Here is a 20,755-nt window from a genome sequence, read left to right as displayed (position 1 = left end):
AGTTGATTGTGAAAATAACTGCGCCATTATCTTATCTGGAAGGCGGAGATTTGCTGACATCAGCCGGAAATACCATGGCCATACTGTGGCAGATAGGAATGCCCTAATCAGCTTGCATTGCAATAAACTGTACGTGGGTGGATTCATTCGAATTAACGTTAAAAAGTACAAACGAACAGTGATTTTTGGAGAACTGTAACTATTTACAAATTTAGAAGGTAATTTTTTATCTAACATGAGCCTTAGATACTTAAAAAAAAATCAACAAATCTGACCAATTTATTGGGACCCCTCTCATCGTGACAACTTGTATACTTGAAGGTTTCAAATAAATGGCTTTTGGTTTATTTGGGAATATTATTAGTGAAGTTTTAGAAGCATTAGGAGAAATCTTCCATTTTTGCCAGTATAAAGAAAAAATATCTAAACTCTTTTACAATCTACTACAGATGACACACAGGCGGAAAGGCCTGTGTCATACCCAAACAAAGATTTTTGGCATCCCTGAGGTAACTCAGGCAAGACTGATGTCAGAAATATTGTATAATATTGGCCCAAAATACTGCCTTGAGGAACACCAGTTCTTAAAGGAAGTCTTTCAGATTTGGAGTTCTGGTAATTAACCTGATGTGTACGATTTGACAGATGACTTTGGATTATTCTAACAATTTATGTTGGAAAATTAAAGTTTTTGAATTTTACGCTCAAACCTTCATGCCAAACACTGTCGAATGCTTTTTCTATGTCTAAGTTCTAAGTTTTTTAAATTTACAATCAAGCTTTAATGCCAAACACTGTTGAATGCTTCTTCTATGTCTAGAAGAGCAAGACCAGTAGAATAACCTTAAGATTTGTTGGAACGAATCAAATTTGTTACACGTAAAAGTTGATGAGTTGTCGAATGTCTATGTCGGAATCCGAACTGTCCAGTGGCAAAAATTGAATTTTCGTTAATGTGGACAAAATGACCTTTTCTAAAAGTTTACTGATGAAGGAAAGCATGCTGCTGGATAGCTTCTACCGGACTTTTGTCTGATTTAAACATTGGTACAACTTTTGCATTTTTCTATTCGTCAGTAAAATATGCCAACTGATGAAAACACTCGAAAAATATGCGACACTATGTTTTGGGTGTAACTTTTTATCGCGTGGGTAAAAATTAGTGAAATATTGTTTGGAGTGTTATCTTTATGGGGTGCAAAATTTCGCGATCTGTCAAGTAGTTTTCTTGATGTACCGTTTTGTCTCAAATTCCAAACACTCTGATTTTGTATGGCGGAATGGTTGAAATGTTTCGCTGAAATATGTCACCAAGTAACAAGAAAATGGCAGTCAATTGCAACTCAATTCTAACGTCCCCAATATAATTTATACCGCGGGAGTAGTAATGATTCTCTAGTTTGAGGCCAGTACAACAAGCTCAGATAAATTTATTTGCGAAATTGTTCGTTTGAATACGATTTATTCGAGCTGTTCGGATTTGAATCAAAGTGTTCGGAATATGAGACAGAATTTACACAGTGTTCGGAATTTGAGTCAAAATGTTGTTCCATACTTTTACGTAAAAACAATACTAAAACTAACTAAATCAACATTATTATCGATACACTCAACGTCTAACAGTTAGACTTTACCAAGAAATTAAAATTTATACAAATATCACAAAACTAATGCCAATCAGATGCATTTGAAGTCACTGTTGACCTTAAGTGTTCGGAATATGAGTCTAAACGGTATTCGAAACAAGAAAAGCTACGCCAGCAAATCTTGGGCGCGGTAATCTATAATCCTGGTCAGTGGTATCCACCATTCCACCGTGATCTGCGTTATGAAGATGTTCCTGGAGACGGAGACGGGGCGCTGGAAACGACCGAAAACCGAAAACGGAGTACCCAGAATAGGCGCGGAAGGTACTACAAACCTCTCCACCCGAGACGTGGCAGTACTACAAACCTCTCCACCCGAGACGTGGCCTAAAGGGTCAACTCGTCGAAGTGATTCTTCCAGCAGACCATGAAGCGTCAAACCGGACTGACAAGCAAAACACGGTGGCCAAATTGCGTGCGCGGAAGCTGTACCGTGAGTAGCTGGTCAAGCCAGGCTGTCTCATCATGGACGACGAGACATACATCTTGGTGGACACTAGGATGTGCCTTATTTTTCAAAATATGTCAAAACCAAAAATTCGTGTACTCTTCTGAATTCAAATCACATGAACATGGAAACCTAAAATGATGAGCCAAAAATGTTGAGATTTCAAGGTGGCGCAAGCGACTTGAAGGTGAATTTTCAAGTTATGAAATATGACCTTCAGTGAAGTCTTCATAACTTTGCTATTTTCCAACCAATTTTTAAGCTCTTAGCATTTTTCTTTTTAAAATTAAATTTGTAAAAAGTTTTTCTCCAATTTTTTCCTCCTTTTACTAAAAAAAAAATCATTTTTGTTAGACCATAATAGGGTAACGAATGTTTATTTTGTTCTCAAACGCTAACAGTTGGCGCCAGCGGTAAACATTACAGGCAACAACCTTTCGAACATTCAGTTTCTCTTACCGGCCGCCGAGCGACGATAGTGTTGTTTGTATTCCTCCCTCTGAACCCGCTACGCTGGATTCTCAAATTTCTCAAACTTTCTACGCAAGCGCATGGAAGAATGGTAGTCGGAGAACTGTCAAAACGTATGGAAAATAATGAAAATCGTAAATTGCTTGCCATTAGGAAACTGAATAAAAAAGTAGTGATTAGAAATCAAGTGTAAAGTGAATACATAACTTTTTGTGTTTAGTTCATCTTCCGTGGTGCTTTCTTTGCTTCAGGATTTCGTTTTTACTACCATTGAAAGAGAGCCATCTATTGCCTTTTCAGTTTTGAATATCGCCCTATTTTATGAAAACTTAACCGATTCTTAATTATACATGGTTTTGAAACAAATTTAGTAGGTTTTAAATTGTGGGTACAACGAATTGATTTAACACTTGTTTTGACTTACTTGTTTGGCCAAAAATGCCCGAAATCATGAGTTTTTAACGTAAAATATAATATGTTTCAAATGTTTGTCATTTAAACGTAAATACTTAAGCTGAAACTGGGTTTTCTTATTCAAAAAGGTCTTACAAGGTCTTACAAGCAATTTTTAATAAATTTTACAACAAATTTTTTTGACAAATAGGAATATAATTCCCTGCAGAATGAAAGAGAGGCAGATAGAAAATAGTCATAAATGGATCATTAAAATAACCAAAACGGCCGCTATGGGAAGCATAGATAGCGCCATCGTAGCCTTGTGTGTTTGACAGAACAGCAATGCTGTCACAATGTTAAATCCCATATACAGTGGCGCCTTTGTTTTGATGCGGTAAGCATTGACAAAAACTACCATCAATGATCCATTACTAAAATTTAGTCATTCTGGGACTACCCGTGTTTCTGAGTGTACAGTCCTTTGCTTCTAAACCTCTCAATCATAAGTTATGAATGAAAGTTACATTTGTAAAGAATTACGAGACAATGTCTACATACTCGAATTTAAATAGCCTTTCTATTCGTGATCAAACGTCAACATCCCACCGCAAAATCGCTAGTGTTTGGAGGTGATTTTAACCTCCAAATAACGAAATCATCACCTCCAAGTTAGTTCTAATACTCTCCGTTATATGAATTATGGTGGCGCGTCGATCGTCACAAGTTTCTCGTTTACCAGTCAATTCAAGAGATCAGCTTTGTTTCCACGCGCGCCTAATTCAAACAGGATTTGAATTAAAAAGTCATCGCATAACATCGCAACGCTATGGACAGATCGACACAAACGCGTCCGATCGTCCACTCACACACCCACTCTACGTCAGCTGTATTTTAGTACCAATAACACTACCACTATCACTGGTTAGTAAACCGTTTCGGTTACATGGAGTGTGCGCGACGATTCTCTCGCGAGCAAAATCACCACCGGACGGAATGCCGATAACGGTATCATCATGTTATCCTTTTTGTTCTCCCGCGAATTATCCGCGCGAAATTTGCAACCTCTTTCACTTCTTCTTGCTCGGTCCAGCATCGACGGCATCGACTTCCACCGAAATAATGCACCATTTTCTATTCTTCCGCCGCTGTCCGTGGTCGATTCGAGTTTCGAGCGCGCGCGTCGTAATTTTGATTGATAATCGCGAATCGAGAGCGGGGTTTTTGTGCTGCAATTTCAAAGGACTGAATCCTATTATCCAGTGCCAATAACAAAGTGAATAGGGAATTTATTGTTTCGATTGCCTTTGTGAATCCTTGTTGAATGAATTCCGAACTAGAGACATGCGCTACGGTTGGTGGGAACGATTCTGCCGGGGTGCTTTTTTCCGTGAGGGATGAATCTAGTGGAGTGATCGAGTTTGAAGGTTCAGTGGAAGAGCTGCAGGAATCGGTGACCTCTGTGCTAGTAGATGACAATTGGCCGGGCCACATCCTGGTCGAGGGAGTTGATGAGTTTGGGTAAGTGTACAAAATTTGATCTTACTGGAAATAGAAGTCTATTTGACCGCCATTGTAGTAGGGCACTACACAAAAATCTACCCCTTTCTTTCACTCTCCCATAAATCTTGTAAACAACAAGACCAGTACAACACAGGTCAAAATCCTATTGCAGGGCTGGTAGCGAGTATTTATTTTTAAACCAATCACTTAGGGCAACTTCACCGGTGGTCCAAATCACTGGTTGGTTCCAAATTTTTGGACCATGTTGAAAATTAGAGCACCGGTGTTGCAAATGACGTTCCAATTTTATTTTATACCAGTTTTCTGGTCTATTTTTTTTGGAACTGGCGAATGTACCAATGTTTTTTTTTTGGAACAGGCTCAGGGGACGGACCTGGTGTACACTCAGGCAAATGGACTATCGATAAACATAGGAACCCCTTATGAAAATTCGCCACAAGGAATCGGGTTGAAATTCATAAATTTGCCTTATGAAACCGAAATTTGAAAACAAAAATAGTTTTCGCGGCAACCTGCAATCGAACCAAGGACCTTGCGATCGATAGGCTCGTGCGTACAACCCGCGCCTATCGACGCCTTGGTATGGAGTAGTGCTAAAACGATACATAAAGCGTTCGTATTGCAATAATCGTTACATCTTTCATAAGGCAAAATGTATGAATTTCGATAGTCCAGTTCGCTGCGTGTAGTGGTTAGAATACACCAATGCACAGATTCATCATTTGACGTTTGAGCGGAGCCGTGTTATTTATGGGACCTTGGCAACCAGTGAATTCGGCACCGCTCAAACGTCAAATTAGTGAACTCGTGAGTTGGTCCATGGATCGATGCACGAGTTCACTAAATTTACGTTAGAGCGGTGCCGAATTCACTGGTTTCCATGGTTACATAAATAACACGGCACCGTTCAAACGTCAAATAATGAACCCGTGCATAGGTCCATAGGGCACTACACAAAAATCTACCCATCTCTTCCACTCTCCCATAAATCTTGTAAACAACAAGACCGTCAAAATCCTATTGCAGGGCTGGTAGCGAGTATTTTTTTTTAAACCAGTCACTTAGGGCAACTTCACCGGTGGTTCCAAATTTTTGGATCATGTTGAAAATTGGAGCTTGAGTCGGTGTTGCAAATGATGTTCCAATTTTACTTTATACCAGTTTTCTGGTCTATTATTTGGAACAGGTTAACTGCCTGGTCCATTTTTGGTCGGATTTGAAACAAGATTTGAGCTGTTCCAAATCTGATTTGACACATACGTTTGTTTACCAGTTCGGATTTTTCTCCCTGAGCTTGGCAGTCTAGGAAGAGAGGGTTTTAAAGTTTTCTAGATGTGTAGGGTCGATGTACCAATAGCCGCATAGCTAAGAAAAAATATTCGTATAAAATCGAAAAATAACGCTAGCGTCATTATTTTTACATCATCTGAAAGCTTTTTATCTTGGTTTTGTGGGAAAAATATGAAAACTGCGAAAACTTATATGTTTGCATTTATTATCGCTTGTTCCACTATAGGAATACATGTGCCTATAGTAGCACTATTTCTAATTTCTGTTCCTATAGTAGCACTAGCATCACGGCGTTGGCAAAATTCTAATCAAAACCGTATTTTTACAAAGCTTTTATATTTTTCCTTGAAAGTGTTAATCGAAAGCTTTCGTTTGATGTAAAAAAAGTACTTAATTTATTAATTATTTCGTATAATAAAAAATAGTTTCTCTCAGTAGTGCTACTATAGGAACAATAGGTTAACTATAGGCGCAAGGGAGCTCAAATTTTAAGCAATACTAATTATTTCGAGCATTTTTTGAACAAAATCAATCTGTGTATCAATGGTACTTAGATAAATAGCTCCTGACCTTCATGTCAAAAAATATTTTGAAAAGATTCATAGCAAAACGGCCGTAAAAAGCCACTAGTGCGACTATAGGGGACTGTCCACTAAGGGAACACTGACCCTAATAGGATTTCCACCAGGAGTTCCTCTTTGGATTCCCTCCGGGGATTTTATTCGGGAATTCATCCTGGGATTTGCTGCCGAAATTGCTCCGAGGATGAGGATATTTCCTCTCCCAGAAACCCTACAGGTATTTCCATCACAGATTTCTTCGTGGATTTCGTCCAGAAATTTCTCCGGGGATGTGCTCCAAGAATTTCTCCGGGGTTTGCCTCCAGGAATTCCTTCGTGGTTTTCCTCCGGGGATTTCGTCCAGGAATTTCTCTGGAGATTTTCACCAGTAATTCCTCGGGGATTTAATTTTTAAATTCCTCCAGGCATTTTCTCCAGAAAATTTCTTCGGGAATATTTTCACAGAATTTGGGGGATTTGCACCAGATTTCATAAAGGTGCATTTCAAGGATTCATCCGGGATATCCAGAAGAGCTCCTCCTGTGTTTTTCTCCAGAAATTCCTCCGGGGATTTTTTTTCCAGATAGTTCATTCGGAGATTTCCTCCAGGAATTTCTCTGGAAATTTGCACAAGGAGTTTCTCCAGAGAACGACTACAAAACAACAAGGCTATTCCTTCCACACCGCAGGCTACTGACTGATATTGCTTCCACGTCAGCACCTCTCTTTTATTCACTTTTATTCACTGTGATGTACCTGCTCTCCAACAATTCCTGTGAGGATTTCGTCCAGTAATACTCCCGGGGATTTCAGAGAATTCATCCAGAGATTACCTTCAGGAATTTATCTGAAAACTGCACCTAGAATCTCTCCGGGAATTTCCTCCAGGAATTCCTTAGGAGATTTCCTCAAGGAATTGGTCCGAGAATTTCCTCCAGGAATCCCTCCGGGAACTTCAAGGATTCTCCCGGAGATATCAAGAACTACTTTTTCCAAGAATTCCTTCGGTGGTTTTAATGATCCTTCCGGAGATATCCGACAAGAACTCCTCTGGGGATTTTATCCAGAAATTCCTCCGGGAATTTACTCTAGAAGCACCTCCAAAGATTTCTTCAGGGATTATTATTAAGAAATTCCTCCGGGGATTTTCTCCCGAAATTTTTTCGAGGATTTTTACGAGAATTTATCCGGAGATGTCCTCTAGAAATTTCTCTGGGGATTTTCACCAGGAATTTCTCGAGAGATTTCCTCCAGGGATTTCGTCCAGGATTTCATCTGGGTGTTTCGTCCAGATGTTTATTAATAAATTCATCCGGGAATTTTCTTCAGAAATTGTTTCGGGGATTTTTCCAGAGATTTTTTCGGAGATTTGATCCAGGAAGTTCTCTGTAGATTTGCACCAGGAATTGCTCTGGAGATTTGCTACAGGAATTCCTTTGGGGATTTCAAAGATTTCTTCGGGGGCATTCCCTAACATTTACTTCGCGGATTTTCTCCTGGAATTCCTTAGGGGATTCCCAATAGCAATTCCTGAGGGGATTTCTTTCAGGAATACCTCCAGAATTTTTTCCGGAAATTTCCTTCAGAAATTTCTCCGGGGATATGTTACAGGAATTCCTCCGGGGGTTTTCTCTAGAAATTTACCCGGAGATTTTTTTTATAACTTTCTTCAGGGATCTCCCAAAAACTCCTCTTTACGTATTCCATGGTTCGTTCAGGATTTTTTTTTTCGAAATATCTCCAGGAATTCTCCAGAGTTCCTCAAGTACAGTCCATGAGTCGATATTTGAAGGGACCATCGACTCAACACTGAGGTTTAAAACTTAATAATTCCTTAAGGAATAATTATGATTTGGCGCCACAACGATTATTGTTGAAATTTTTAAGATTTACTTATGATTTCGGTGAAGAATTTCATTAAAAAAAATTTAAAACTCAATCAATTAATAAACGCAATGATAATTAATTAATTAATATTACAATCGTTTATATTGTTTGTCTTTTATTTAAGACGTGCTCAAAAATTGTCACGTTTTGATAACATGTCATCTTTTGATTAACTTGTATTATTCGCACAGTTGAAAACCGGAATTTTCGACACGCGAAAAACTGATTTTCTCTAAAACCATGCGTCGGAGCTACGTCGGTCAAGGTGCGTTGTGTAGCACAGCAGATCCGCTGTTCAGCCCGACGTTAGGTTCAACGCATAGATTTAGAGAAAAATTAGTTTTCGCGTGTCGATGATTCCGGCTTTCAACTGGAGACGCGATACCCAACATCGAAAGCGGAGCAATTCTTCTGGTGATTGCTATGAAAATTAATTTTGACATTAACTACGTCTTACGGCAATATACTTGGTGTCAATTGAAAATCTAAAATGTTGCGACCGAAATTATGTAAGATTGTGAATGGTAATAACTCAGCCATTTATCGGTAGATAATCGGTAGATATTTTCCCAACTATGAAAATCGACTAAAATTCAAATGCAAAAAATCACTTGGCGTAGTCGTATCACCGCATAACGTTGGTCGTATCTTGTACACAACCCCTTCTGATTTTTTTCATAAACAATTCAAAGCTCTCACTTATGAAACTTATTATCCCATTTTTGAAATGGTTAAGCGTTCAATAAAACCATAATTTGGCTGGTTCATAAGTCATGATTTATGGAAAACTTAAGTATTTTTACCTCAGTGTAGAAATATCGAGTCATGGAACAGAAATGCTTTGGAAAGTTGTTTGAGTGCATTATCATAGTAATCATGAAATGTTCGTTTTTGTATGGTTCCATGTGTCGATATCGAATAAAGGAACATTGACTCATGGGGGTTTCATTGTAATTCCTCGGAAATGCTCCGGTGTTCCTCTGAAGTTGCTTCGAAAAATTCACTACATTCCCTCCGGGAGTTTGTTCAGAGTTCCTCAGGAAATTTTTCAAAAGTTTCTACGGGAATTTATCTATACTTCCTCCAGAGATATTATTTTTTAATCCTATAACAAATTCTTCTGGATTTCATCCAGCGATTCCTCGGAACCTCCTCCAGATTTCTAGTGGAAATTCTTCTAGATTTCTTCCATAAATTCCTCTGGAGTTTCTATAGCGATTCCTCGGGAATTTCTGGAAAGTTCCTCCGTAGTTCCTTCCCATCGGTGGAATTGCTTTGAATATTCTTCTTAGTTTCGCCAGGAATTACCCCGGAGTTTCTTTAAAAACACATCTGGAGTTTATCCAGCAACGCCTCCTGAGTTCCTCCAATGCTTCCGGAAATCCGGATTATCACCGGTATCCGGTAGTCATAGTTCATCTCCGAGGGTGCACCTCAAAAGTAGATTAGTTGACCCGTCCATTACTTCTTAAAGAATTGAAATCAATCAATTTACAGTATTCCAAAGTTGGCCCAATTTTTGCCTGTCTCAGTTATTTTGACAACTGCCTGTAATTTTGACAGGTCCATTTTTGGTATAAATTTGAACCAAAAAATGGACTACCGGTGCCCATAAAAGTCTTGTTTCAAACCATTTTAATTTAAGTGACTTTTGTCAACTATTTTGAGCAAGAGTAGTATTTAGTTTACGCAACCAGTTGCAGGATGATGATTTTTTTGAAATTATTTCAGTATTATAAATCATATCCAAATGCGTTCACAATTATTTTGCAAGTGTTGATAAAATGTTTTGTATAAGCTCATAATGCAACTCAAAACAGTTGCGTAATGAAAAATCGTTCCGTAATGATCATTACACAATAGAAATCAGTTGCGTAATGAATCTTACGATACTGCATAATTCAGTACAGGAAAGTAGACCGTTTCATGACAGATTGGCGTGATGCAAAATAGCCTATTACGATGAGAAGTTGCAATAATACAAGTTATATATAATTGATGTATAAAAAACGTGACATTTTATGTCGTCTTATTCTTAAATTCCAAACATCTTTTTAATTGTAATGTGAAGTTATGCCAAAATCGAGGATTTCGATGATTATTCAAATTAAATATTTAGAAGTACGTTTTTTGGATATTGACTGAAATATTTAGCTTTAGTGAATTTATTATTCTTTGAAAATATCATCATTCTTTGAAAACTGCTCAACAAGTTATTTTCTTACTCAACGATGAGAACATAATGTTCATATTATTTATTCTTTTTTTAAATGTCATCGTTCTTTATGATGAACTGCTGATCTTCACCTGAGCGAGTGCAGGGGGTCTTCATTTGAATTGCGGGTCTTGCAGCTTACGGACGTGGGTAAGATTTTTGAATGCGGAAAACGACAGGAAACATTTGATTCAAGGAAAACCTTTATGGCGAAGTGAATGGTATGTGTCGGAATCTCTACTTATGGCCAATTGGATTATTGCGACTTCCAGCTTAATTACATTCCTCAAGCAAATATATGGCTTTTCTGACAGTGTTGATGACCTCGGGTGAAAAACAGAGTTTGCAGTAAAAGCCTTGAATTATTAAAAAATAAAATTGTGCTGATTCTATGCATTGGGAAAAGGAGTTGACTGAGGCGACAAAAATTGGCTTGCTTCTATTTAAGATCAGCTTATCTCGATTTACAGAACATGCTTGAACAAAAAAGCAGGATGAAATGTAAAAAATGCAAGAGGTTGATCAATATGTTGGGAGAGCGTACATCAAATTGAATAACAAAATGTAGTTTATCGCACATAGATTGTTGGTAGAATGACTGATACTTTTTCAATTATTCAATCACTCTTGTATTAACGACAAAATGCTTCTCTCGACGACTAAACGTAAGCCTTTGTTTCTTACTGCAGGTCGGACTCGATTATCCGGAATTTGTTTTTTGATGTTCTTGTTTTTCAATTTTTATGCATAAATCTAAGATAATTTGGTATTGCAATATACAATATGAATAGTTTTGCAGTTTAGAACGTTTTTAAGAAAAGAGGGGGTTTGAAAAAGTGGATTTTTGTGTATGCCGGTCAAATTGTAAAAAGACCCCTACTGTTCCTAGAAAAAAATTCTGGCTACGCCACCGCATCATATAAATAAAATAACGAAAAAAGATAATATATAAGTTCTTTTGTCAAAGATTTCAATTTTTTTCTTAGTGATTTGATTATCCGGAGTGAAAAAAAAATCGATACTCCGGATAATCGAGTCCGACTTGTATCTAGATTCAATCACTTTCCTTTCCACGAAATATCGTTACGACCAAATATCATATGCTTTCTGTTGCAACTATCCCTTTCCGACCAAATGTCATAGAATCTTTTTTTTCTAATCGATGACTCATATTTACTTAGATTTAACATCCCCGGATGCAAATTTATTTTAAAGTGTCGTAAATCTATTTAAATAAACACTTATCGTTGTAGATACATCGAACAATTAAAGAACAGCTTATTTATGCTGTAAAAATCACTCTCCGCCACTCCATGCGGAGAAACTTTGTTTAAACGCGCTTTCAAGACTAAGGAATCGATTGAAGAAGATTGCTGTTGCCTAAGTTTGCCTAAACGTTAGGTTTTTTGAAAAAGTTGAGAGCCTCAAAATATATGCAAAACAGCAGTTTTGTTCTATGAAAACCACGAAATAGTCTTCAACCCTGCATCATGTTTCAAAACACTTCCAACTAGTTTCACTTTTGCCAACAACAGCTGTACTAGACTTTTAGCCATGCATCACATATTATTTTAACGCGGTATCCTTGGCGTTTTGTGAAAGAGATCCACTGTGAAATTACGAGCGAGTGATTTGCAGCAACAACCTTTACAGATTCCTTTAGAGACTTATGATGTATTTTGGATGAGTTTATGAAGCCTTTCTGCCGATATTTTTGAAAGATTTCTACTCTGCCTATAACTGTATATTTCGCACATACGCATTTTTATGATTTCGAGCCAACACTGTGTAACGTCATCAAATCATAAATACTCGCATAGCCTGTGATCTCGCTCTAAAAACCATTGGTAACCAAACAAATTGCAGTTGAGCACTGCTAAAAACCAATCAGCTGTTCCGATTTTTTGGACTACCTTTGGGAACATTCTCAAAAAAAAGTAACATTTGAGCGACATTACTTAGGAACGCCTGTGTGATGAACGCAATAGAGGTATGAGCGGTTCCAATTGAATTCGAATGTCGGTTTACTTTTGTATTTTTTGATTTGGCTGAAATTTGGCATATGCTTTCTTTATACCCAAAAATGCCTATTTGCATCATCGGTTCGCCATTTTTACCCTAGCGTTACTTTTGAGAAGGGCCTAAGAAAATAAGCCTTAACAATTTTCAAAAAATTAATACTCAGAAACTATTTGTCTGATTAGTTTGGTGTCTTCCGCAAAGTTTTAGGTTATTGTTGGAACTATCTGAAAAAATATACACAGTAAAAAAAAGTTTTGTAATTATTTTTTATTTCGAAAATAAAGCTTAAAAATCCATTTTCACAAAAATCGTTTTTTTTATTTTTTTTTTATTTTTTTATATTTTAAAGTAGACAAAAAATGAAGTCTTTTGCATAGTGGGTCAAGATGGAGAAATCATGGACAAAAAAGTTATAATTTTTTGCAAAAAGGTGAATTTCTGAAAATGGTCATAATAAACTTTTTAAATATTTTTCAACTCGATTTTATGAAAGTACGCAAAATTTACAACAAAAAAGGTTTACGGAAAAATCAGGCTAACTTTTACCGTTTTAAAGATACAGCGATTTTAATACAAAATTATGATATAATTTTCAATTTTCGGTCATTATAATATAACTTAGAAACGGTTTGTCCGATCAGTTTGGTGTCTTCCGCAAAGTTTTATGTTATTGTTGGGACTGTCTGGAAAAAAATATACACTGTAAAAAAAATGTTGTAATTTTTTATATATCGAAAATACAGATTAAAAATCAATTTTCTCAAAAATCGTATTTCTGATTTTTTTTATTTTTTATATGTTGAAGTAGACAAAAAATGAAATTAATTAACTCATTACGCGTGGTAAAGATGGACAAATTATGGGTGAAATTATGAAAAAAATCCACGTGCTCGGCTGGGATTTGAACCCAGGACTCTTGTATGCTAGACGAGCGCTTTACCAACTAAGCTACCGAGCCACTTGGTGACCCAATAACTGAGTTGGTTACAAGTTTAGAATTCAAATCCCTACAGACCACGCGGACCCCTTTCATAACCAATATCCATCCATCTCATGTTCCTACACACGCGGAGCGAGCGAGTGCGATTTGTTTAGTGTTGAAACTGTTTGCCTATCGTACCTACATCGCTTCCACAACAACTGTATTGTGGAAGAGTAAAGATGTGGGAAGGCTATCAACGTGTCGTTCTCACTCAAGTGACGACATGACTACTACAGAGAGGCAGTACACTCATATAAACTGACACTTATATTGAGCTATTCGGTAATCCAATCCGCATGGTTATTAAATTAATTAACTCATTACGCGTGGTAAAGATGGACAAATTATGGGTGAAATTATGAAAAAAATCCACGTGCTACGGCTGGGATTTGAACCCAGGACTCTTGTATGCTAGACGAGCGCTTTACCAACTAAGCTACCGAGCCACTTGGTGACCCAATAACTGAGTTGGTTACAAGTTTAGAATTCATTTTTTGATAATTTCACCCATAATTTGTCCATCTTTACCACGCGTAATGAGTTAATTAATTTAATAACCATGCGGATTGGATTACCGAATAGCTCAATATAAGTGTCAGTTTATATTAGAGTGTACTGCCTCTCTGTAGTAGTCATGTCGTCACTTGAGTGAGAACGACACGTTGATAGCCTTCCCACATCTTTACTCTTCCACAATACAGTTGTTGTGGAAGCGATGTAGGTACGATAGGCAAACAGTTTCAACACTAAACAAATCGCACTCGCTCGCTCCGCGTGTGTAGGAACATGAGATGGATGGATATTGGTTATGAAAGGGGTCCGCGTGGTCTGTAGGGATTTGAATTCTAAACTTGTAACCAACTCAGTTATTGGGTCACCAAGTGGCTCGGTAGCTTAGTTGGTAAAGCGCTCGTCTAGCATACAAGAGTCCTGGGTTCAAATCCCAGCCGAGCACGTGGATTTTTTTCATAATTTCACCCATAATTTGTCCATCTTTACCACGCGTAATGAGTTAATTAATTTAATAACCATGCGGATTGGATTACCGAATAGCTCAATATAAGTGTCAGTTTCAAAAAATGAAGTCTTTTGCACAGTGGGTCAAGATGGAGAAATCATGGACAAAAAGTTATGATTTTTTAAAAAAAAAGGTGAATTTGTTGAAAATGGTCATAATAAACTTTTCAAATGTTTCGGTAGCAATTAGCAAAATTTTCTCATATACAGGGTGTCTACTACCTGGAAAAACCTGGAAAACCTGGAATTCTCAGGGAATTTTATTCAACCTGGAAAAAACCTGGAATTCTCAGGGAATTTTGGCCACACTCAGGGAAATAATTTTGAAAAAGTAATTCATGGTTGAATATGTTCACGATTAATTATTTCGAAACTATTCTTGCGCACTATATTGAATATAAAAAATTTCGGCTGCGCCGCTTAAAAATGCTACTTGAACGATTCAGTTTTTTTTTTCTTAAAAAGACACTGACACGTTAATGCTTCCAGTGGGCATTATGCCCTTTGACTGAAGCACCACACTAGACAACGGACTAGCATGCAACGCCCAGTGGCACAGTCGGAAAACATTCCTCAGGAAAAGTTTTCCGGCCTGCGGCGGGAATTGAACCCACACTCCCTAGCACGATACGGCTATATGCCTGGTGACACGGCTACGAAGCCCACAAACAGTTTATTAATAAACTTGGACGTTTTCCGTTAAATGCTTTCAAATAATTCACCATATATTTATCATGAAGTACTTAAGTCATCGATTATTCGTAGTTCCGGAGAAAATGTCTGTTTGTTGCAAATTATGAATCTGCATGATTAAAATTTTCAAAGGTAGCAGTAATATTACGCAGCTTAACAGAGATATTTTTTTTGTCTCAAAGATAAAATCATGTGCCTAGTAAATTTGGGGTTGGTGAATTTGAAGCTGATTTCGAAAATGTTCCAGCATAGTACAATTTTGCGCTACTGGTCCTCAAAGTAGTATAAAATGCTGTTTTTTAATGTTGAAAGTTAAACTATGATTGGTATATAGTGATTTAACCCACCAATAATCATCAGAATAGGATTATGTAGGATTCAATTTGGTTTGAATGCACGAATAAATCGATTTTTTCAACATGCCGCCATTGTCACACAAAATTATTCGTTCCTATTATATGGCAAGATACTATACTTTTCTAATACATCAACAAACAACTTTTGAGCTTTGAAAGTATTATGAAATTTGTAGAAAAGTATTGTCTAACACATTAACTTTCAATTCTGTAGTAAACTAAGCAAATAAATCTTCATATCAGCTGGTTTTTGCATGTAAGTTGACTGTAGTCTTTAAACAATGCATTTAACACCCAATATCTCAAAAACTAGAAAATATTTTTGAAAACGGCCAAGGTTTCAGTAATTCTAATTTAAGTAAATAGAAGTATTTTGATGCTTGAAACAAAGAAAATGTTCCGCTGTGTAATTGATTAATGTAAAAATTGACGCATACACTAGTAAAATGAATACTTTTTGATGGATCTTCTGAATAGACCTTTTCGAATATTGGCTGTGCAAGCGCTTAGATTAGATTAGATTAGATTAGATTAGATCTTCTGAATAGACCTTTTCGTCAGACCAGACTAGCTGTTTAGAGCCCGCTCTCAAAATCACTCAGAGTCACTATATTCATTATATAGCTTGCAGTTAATCCTGGTGCAAAATAATACACAGTAATATTCAGAGACCACTATTCAACAGGCACGTCTAGATTTTTTATCAGGTCCCTCGAGGAAAAGCTTCAACAAATATCCCAGTAATTCCAAGAGATTTGATCTAGAATACTTTCAAGGATGTTTTCTAGAGTTTTTTTATAGAGTTCTCTCTACCAATTATGCTTAAAGGAATTTCTCCAGATTGTTCTCCCGTAGATTCTTCATTTACTTCTTTGATTGTTTTTTTTTTCGAAAATTATCCCAAACTATGCACCAATTTTTCTATAATCGATAGGGTAGATGTACCAATAGTGGAGGTAATAAGCACGACTGAACTTCTTTTAACCGCCTAAATTCAAGAAGCGCAATTAATGTACATGTTAATGTTGTAACGGGAAGAAACGACCATTGATTCAATGAGAAAAATGATTTCATCGCAGTAATCCACGGCATGTCAGTGAAAAATAATACCTCCGCTATTGGTACGCTGTTCCTTTAGTTGCGGTATATTTTTTATTTGTGTTCCTATAGTTGCGGCATCCGTGGTTTTCTTATGGGATCCTCCACTATAGGAACACTTTACCGCAACTATTGGCACAGGTAAGAAAAGGTTTAGCAAATTCAGTGATATCCCATCAGTTTTGAAGCAATTTGAACGCTCTTTTCGACTATTCCGTGTATCAACAAGCCAATACGTCGATTGGCAGTATCAGTTCTGTGGCTAATATAGTAAAATCAGTGAAAACGGCACTACCGCAATTATAGGAACACCCACAACTAAGGGAACACTTACCCTACCTCCAGTTGTTGCTCAAAAGAATTTTCCAAAGATTCATATACATAAATTTCTTCAAGTAAACCCACAAAGATTTATTCCATAGTTTTGAAGAAATTCGCTTACATATTTTACCAAGGAACCCCACAATAATTCATACGCTTTTTCATGTGAATTCCTTTACATGATTACTTCTAGGAATCGTTCCAATAGTTTCTCGAGGGGTTATTGGAAGGAAGGAAGGATTTCCCCATAAACTCGATTGTCGATTCACCATAATGCTCCTATAGATTTGTTTCTAGGAGTTTCTCCAGCATTTCATCCAAATGTTTTCCAACGAATTTCTCAAATAAAATACCCTTGGAATCTCTAAAGTTATTCATCAAGAGTTATGTACTTTAAACCTTACACAAGCTTCATCAGAGTTTACTTTAGGTTTCCTTCTAAAATATTACTCGTCCAGGTTTTTATCAAAGATTTATTTAATAATTTCTGAAAAATATTCATGAAATTTCTTTGTAGATATTCTTTTAAAAATGCCTGAAAAAATATTCGAAGACTTACTTGGGAAATATCTCAAAGAATTACTGGAGTTATTTCTTATGAAATCTTAGAAGGAAACTCTAGGGTACATCCAGAAAGTATCCATAGAGAAATTTCAAGTTGAAATGTTAAAGATAAAAACAGATAAAAACAGAAAAAAACAATGTTGTAGGGGCTTCTAAGAAAGACCCAGAAGTGCTTTCTGGAGAAGTTACTGTTTCAGATGTTCTAAACGGGTATTTTTGAGAGTGCCCAAAAGGAACCGATGGAAGAATCGTTGTATAAAAGTCTGGAGGACTTAAGACTTTGTTGGAGAATCTTTGGAGAAATTCCTAATAAAATCGCTGAGGTCTTTTCTGTGGTTCTCCTTCGAAAAATCCATATTGCACTGTTCGACAAAAAAAGTCGATATGAATGCACAGAGACCGGACACCCCGGGCTTGAAAGTATAAAAATAAACAAAAATAATGGCGTTTTCAGAATGTTCGTGTCTGCCCCAGGTCATTTTTAAAATATACTTGAACTTTTTGCATTTTTTATTTAAAAATCTAATCTAATCAATAAACCGACACAGTGTTTTATATTCAGGACAGGGGAATTCATGTGCCATATAATGTTTTCAACTTTAAATACAATATGAAGAGTTGTAATAAGATTTGCAGGGAGCCCTCCCCCCTTTTTTGTACCCTCCCCATTTTTAAAGTATCGCAAATGATGGAATATTTGATATACAGGGGGTTGTCAAAATAACTGGGACAGGCAAAAATTTGTCCAACTTTGGAATGCTGTAACTTTGACAAAAATTGACCGATTTCAATTCTTTAAGAAGTAATGGACGGGTCAACTAATCTAGTTTTGAGGTGCATCCACGGAGATGAACTATGACCACCGGATACCGGTGATAATCCGGATTTCCGGAAGCATGTCTTATGCAGTAAAATTATGACGTGTTTTTAGCAAAGGTCTCGGCTAAAAAATCAAAATTTTACTACATATGAAGATAGAAGATCTAATTCTGAAGCGATTGGTGCGCCAAGTATTAATATTGGTCCAGAAACAACCAATATATGGCCATTTCCCCGGAATCGGTGCCGGTAGTGGATCCGAATTGGGATCAAACAATTTATTCACTCAAAATATGTCGCGCAATATTGTTTTCTCCCTAGCTTATCATAAAATACCCTATTATAAATTAAAAAAGAGTCTTGTACAGACTTGGCCACTCATGGCGCCGCCCAGTGCCCCGGGGGAACCTTGCATAGGGGACATTTCGATTTTGACACCAAAGCATATCATGCGACGGCTCATTCTTTATGTCTTGTCGTAAATAGGGCAACTGTAGACTCAAAATGGATAGTTGACTACAGTGACTACTTCCGGGACCACCGGATGTCCCCGAGGGAACCTATAATTAGGGACAATTGAAATTGAACTCCAATACATATCGTGCGACAGTTCATTTTTCATGTCTCGTGCTAAATAGGGCTATTGTAGACATAAAATAGATAATTGACTACAGTGGACAATTTTGGGACTACCGGAATTTCCCGGAGGAACTTGTCATTGGGGACATTTCTGTTTTTACACCAAAACATATCATGCGACGGCTCTTTCTTCATGCCTTGTCGTAAATAAAATAACTGTAGACTCAAAATGGGAATTTAATTGAATTGGCCACTTTTGGGACTACCGGGTGTCCCCTAGGGAACCTATGATTAGGGACAATTGGAATTGAGCTCCAATACTCATCGTGCAACGGCTCATTCTTCATGTTTAGTCATGAATAGGTCAACTTTAGACCGAAAATGGATATTTAACTAGAATGGCCACTTTGGGGACCTCCTATAGTTCCCTAAGGAACCTATCACTTTTGGGACCACCGGAATATCCCGGAGGAATCTGTCATTGAAGACATCACAGCCTCCCTCAGGGATATCCGGTGGTCACAAAAGTGGCCACTGTAGTCAAATATCCACTTAAGGTCTACAATAGCCCTATTTAGCACGAGACATGAAAAATGAACTGTCGCACGATATGTATTGGAGTTCAATATCAATTGTCCCTAATTACAGGTTCCCTCTGGAACATCCGGTGGTCCCGGAAGTAGTCACTGTAGTCAACTATCCATTTTGAGTCTACAGTTGCCCTATTTACGACAAGACATGAAGAATGAGCCGTCGCATGATATGCTTTGGTGTCAAAATCGAAATGTCCCCTATGCAAGGTTCCCCCGGGGCACTGGGCGGCGCCATGAGTGGCCAAATCTGTACAAGACTCATTTTCAACTTATAATAGGGTATTTTATGATAAGCTAGGGAGAAAACAATATTGCGCGACATATTTTGAGTGAATAAATTGTTTGATCCCAATTCGGATCCACTACCGGCACCGATTCCGGGGAAATGGCCATATATTGGTTGTTTCTGGACCAATACTAATACTTGGCGCACCAATCGCTTCAGAATTAGATCTTCTATCTTCATGTGTAGTAAAATTTTGATTTTTTAGCCGAGACCTTTGCTAAAAACACGTCATAATTTTACTGCATAAGACATGCTTCCGGAAATCAGGATTATCACCGGTATCCGGTGGTCATAGTTCATCTCCGTGGATGCACCTCAAAACTAGATAAGTTGACCCGTCCATTACTTCTTTAAGAATTGAAATCGGTCAATTTTTGTCAAAGTTACAGCATTCCAAAGTTGGCCCAATTTTTGCCTGTCCCAGTTATTTTGACAACTCCCTGTATATCAAATATTCCATCATTTGCGATACTTTAAAAATGGGGAGGGTACAAAAAAGGGGGGAGGGCTCCCTGCAAATCTTATTACAACTCTTCATATTGTATTTAAAGTTGAAAACATTATATGGCACATGAATTCCCCTGTCCTGAATATAAAACACTGTGTCGGTTATTGATTAGATTAGATTTTTAAATAAAAAATGCAAAAAGTTCAAGTATATTTTAAAAATGACCTGGGGCAAACACGAACATTCTGAAAACGCCATTATTTTTGTTTATTTTTATACTTTCAAGCCCGGGGTGTCCGGTCTCTGTGCATTCATATCGACTTTTTTTGTCGAACTGTGTTGTATTCTTGAGGTTTTTAAAATGAAATTGTAGGTGGAATTCCTTGAGAAATAATCACTAAAGAACTAAAGAAATCTTTGTTTTTTGTTCAAGTGTTTTGGAGCCATTTCAGACCTTCTGTTAGGAATGAATTTAAATTCATTCAAGATAAATAGTTCGATAATCATTAGTAAGGTACAGTGGGGGAAGTGTATCAGTGGGGT

The 20,755-nt window shown here is 37.2% G+C and overlaps 1 protein-coding gene across 1 annotated transcript in view; it reads left to right on the top strand.

The window, feature by feature from the left end:
• Positions 1–3,909: 3,909 nt before the first annotated feature.
• LOC5564327 (transcription factor SOX-3) overlaps positions 3,910–20,755 on the top strand; it is a 96,083-nt gene continuing 79,237 nt past the window's right edge. Inside the window, exon 1 of the mRNA XM_001648604.2 lies at positions 3,910–4,479. Coding sequence (XP_001648654.2) covers positions 4,283–4,479 — 197 coding nt within the window. The 5' untranslated portion in view covers positions 3,910–4,282. The remainder of the gene's footprint in view (positions 4,480–20,755) is intronic.

The sequence above is a fragment of the Aedes aegypti genome, chromosome 2 (genome assembly GCF_002204515.2).
Source record: "Aedes aegypti strain LVP_AGWG chromosome 2, AaegL5.0 Primary Assembly, whole genome shotgun sequence".
Taxonomy (NCBI): domain Eukaryota; kingdom Metazoa; phylum Arthropoda; class Insecta; order Diptera; family Culicidae; genus Aedes; species Aedes aegypti.
The sequence above is the reverse complement of the archived record's forward strand: the minus strand, read 5'-3'. Positions and strand labels throughout refer to the sequence as shown.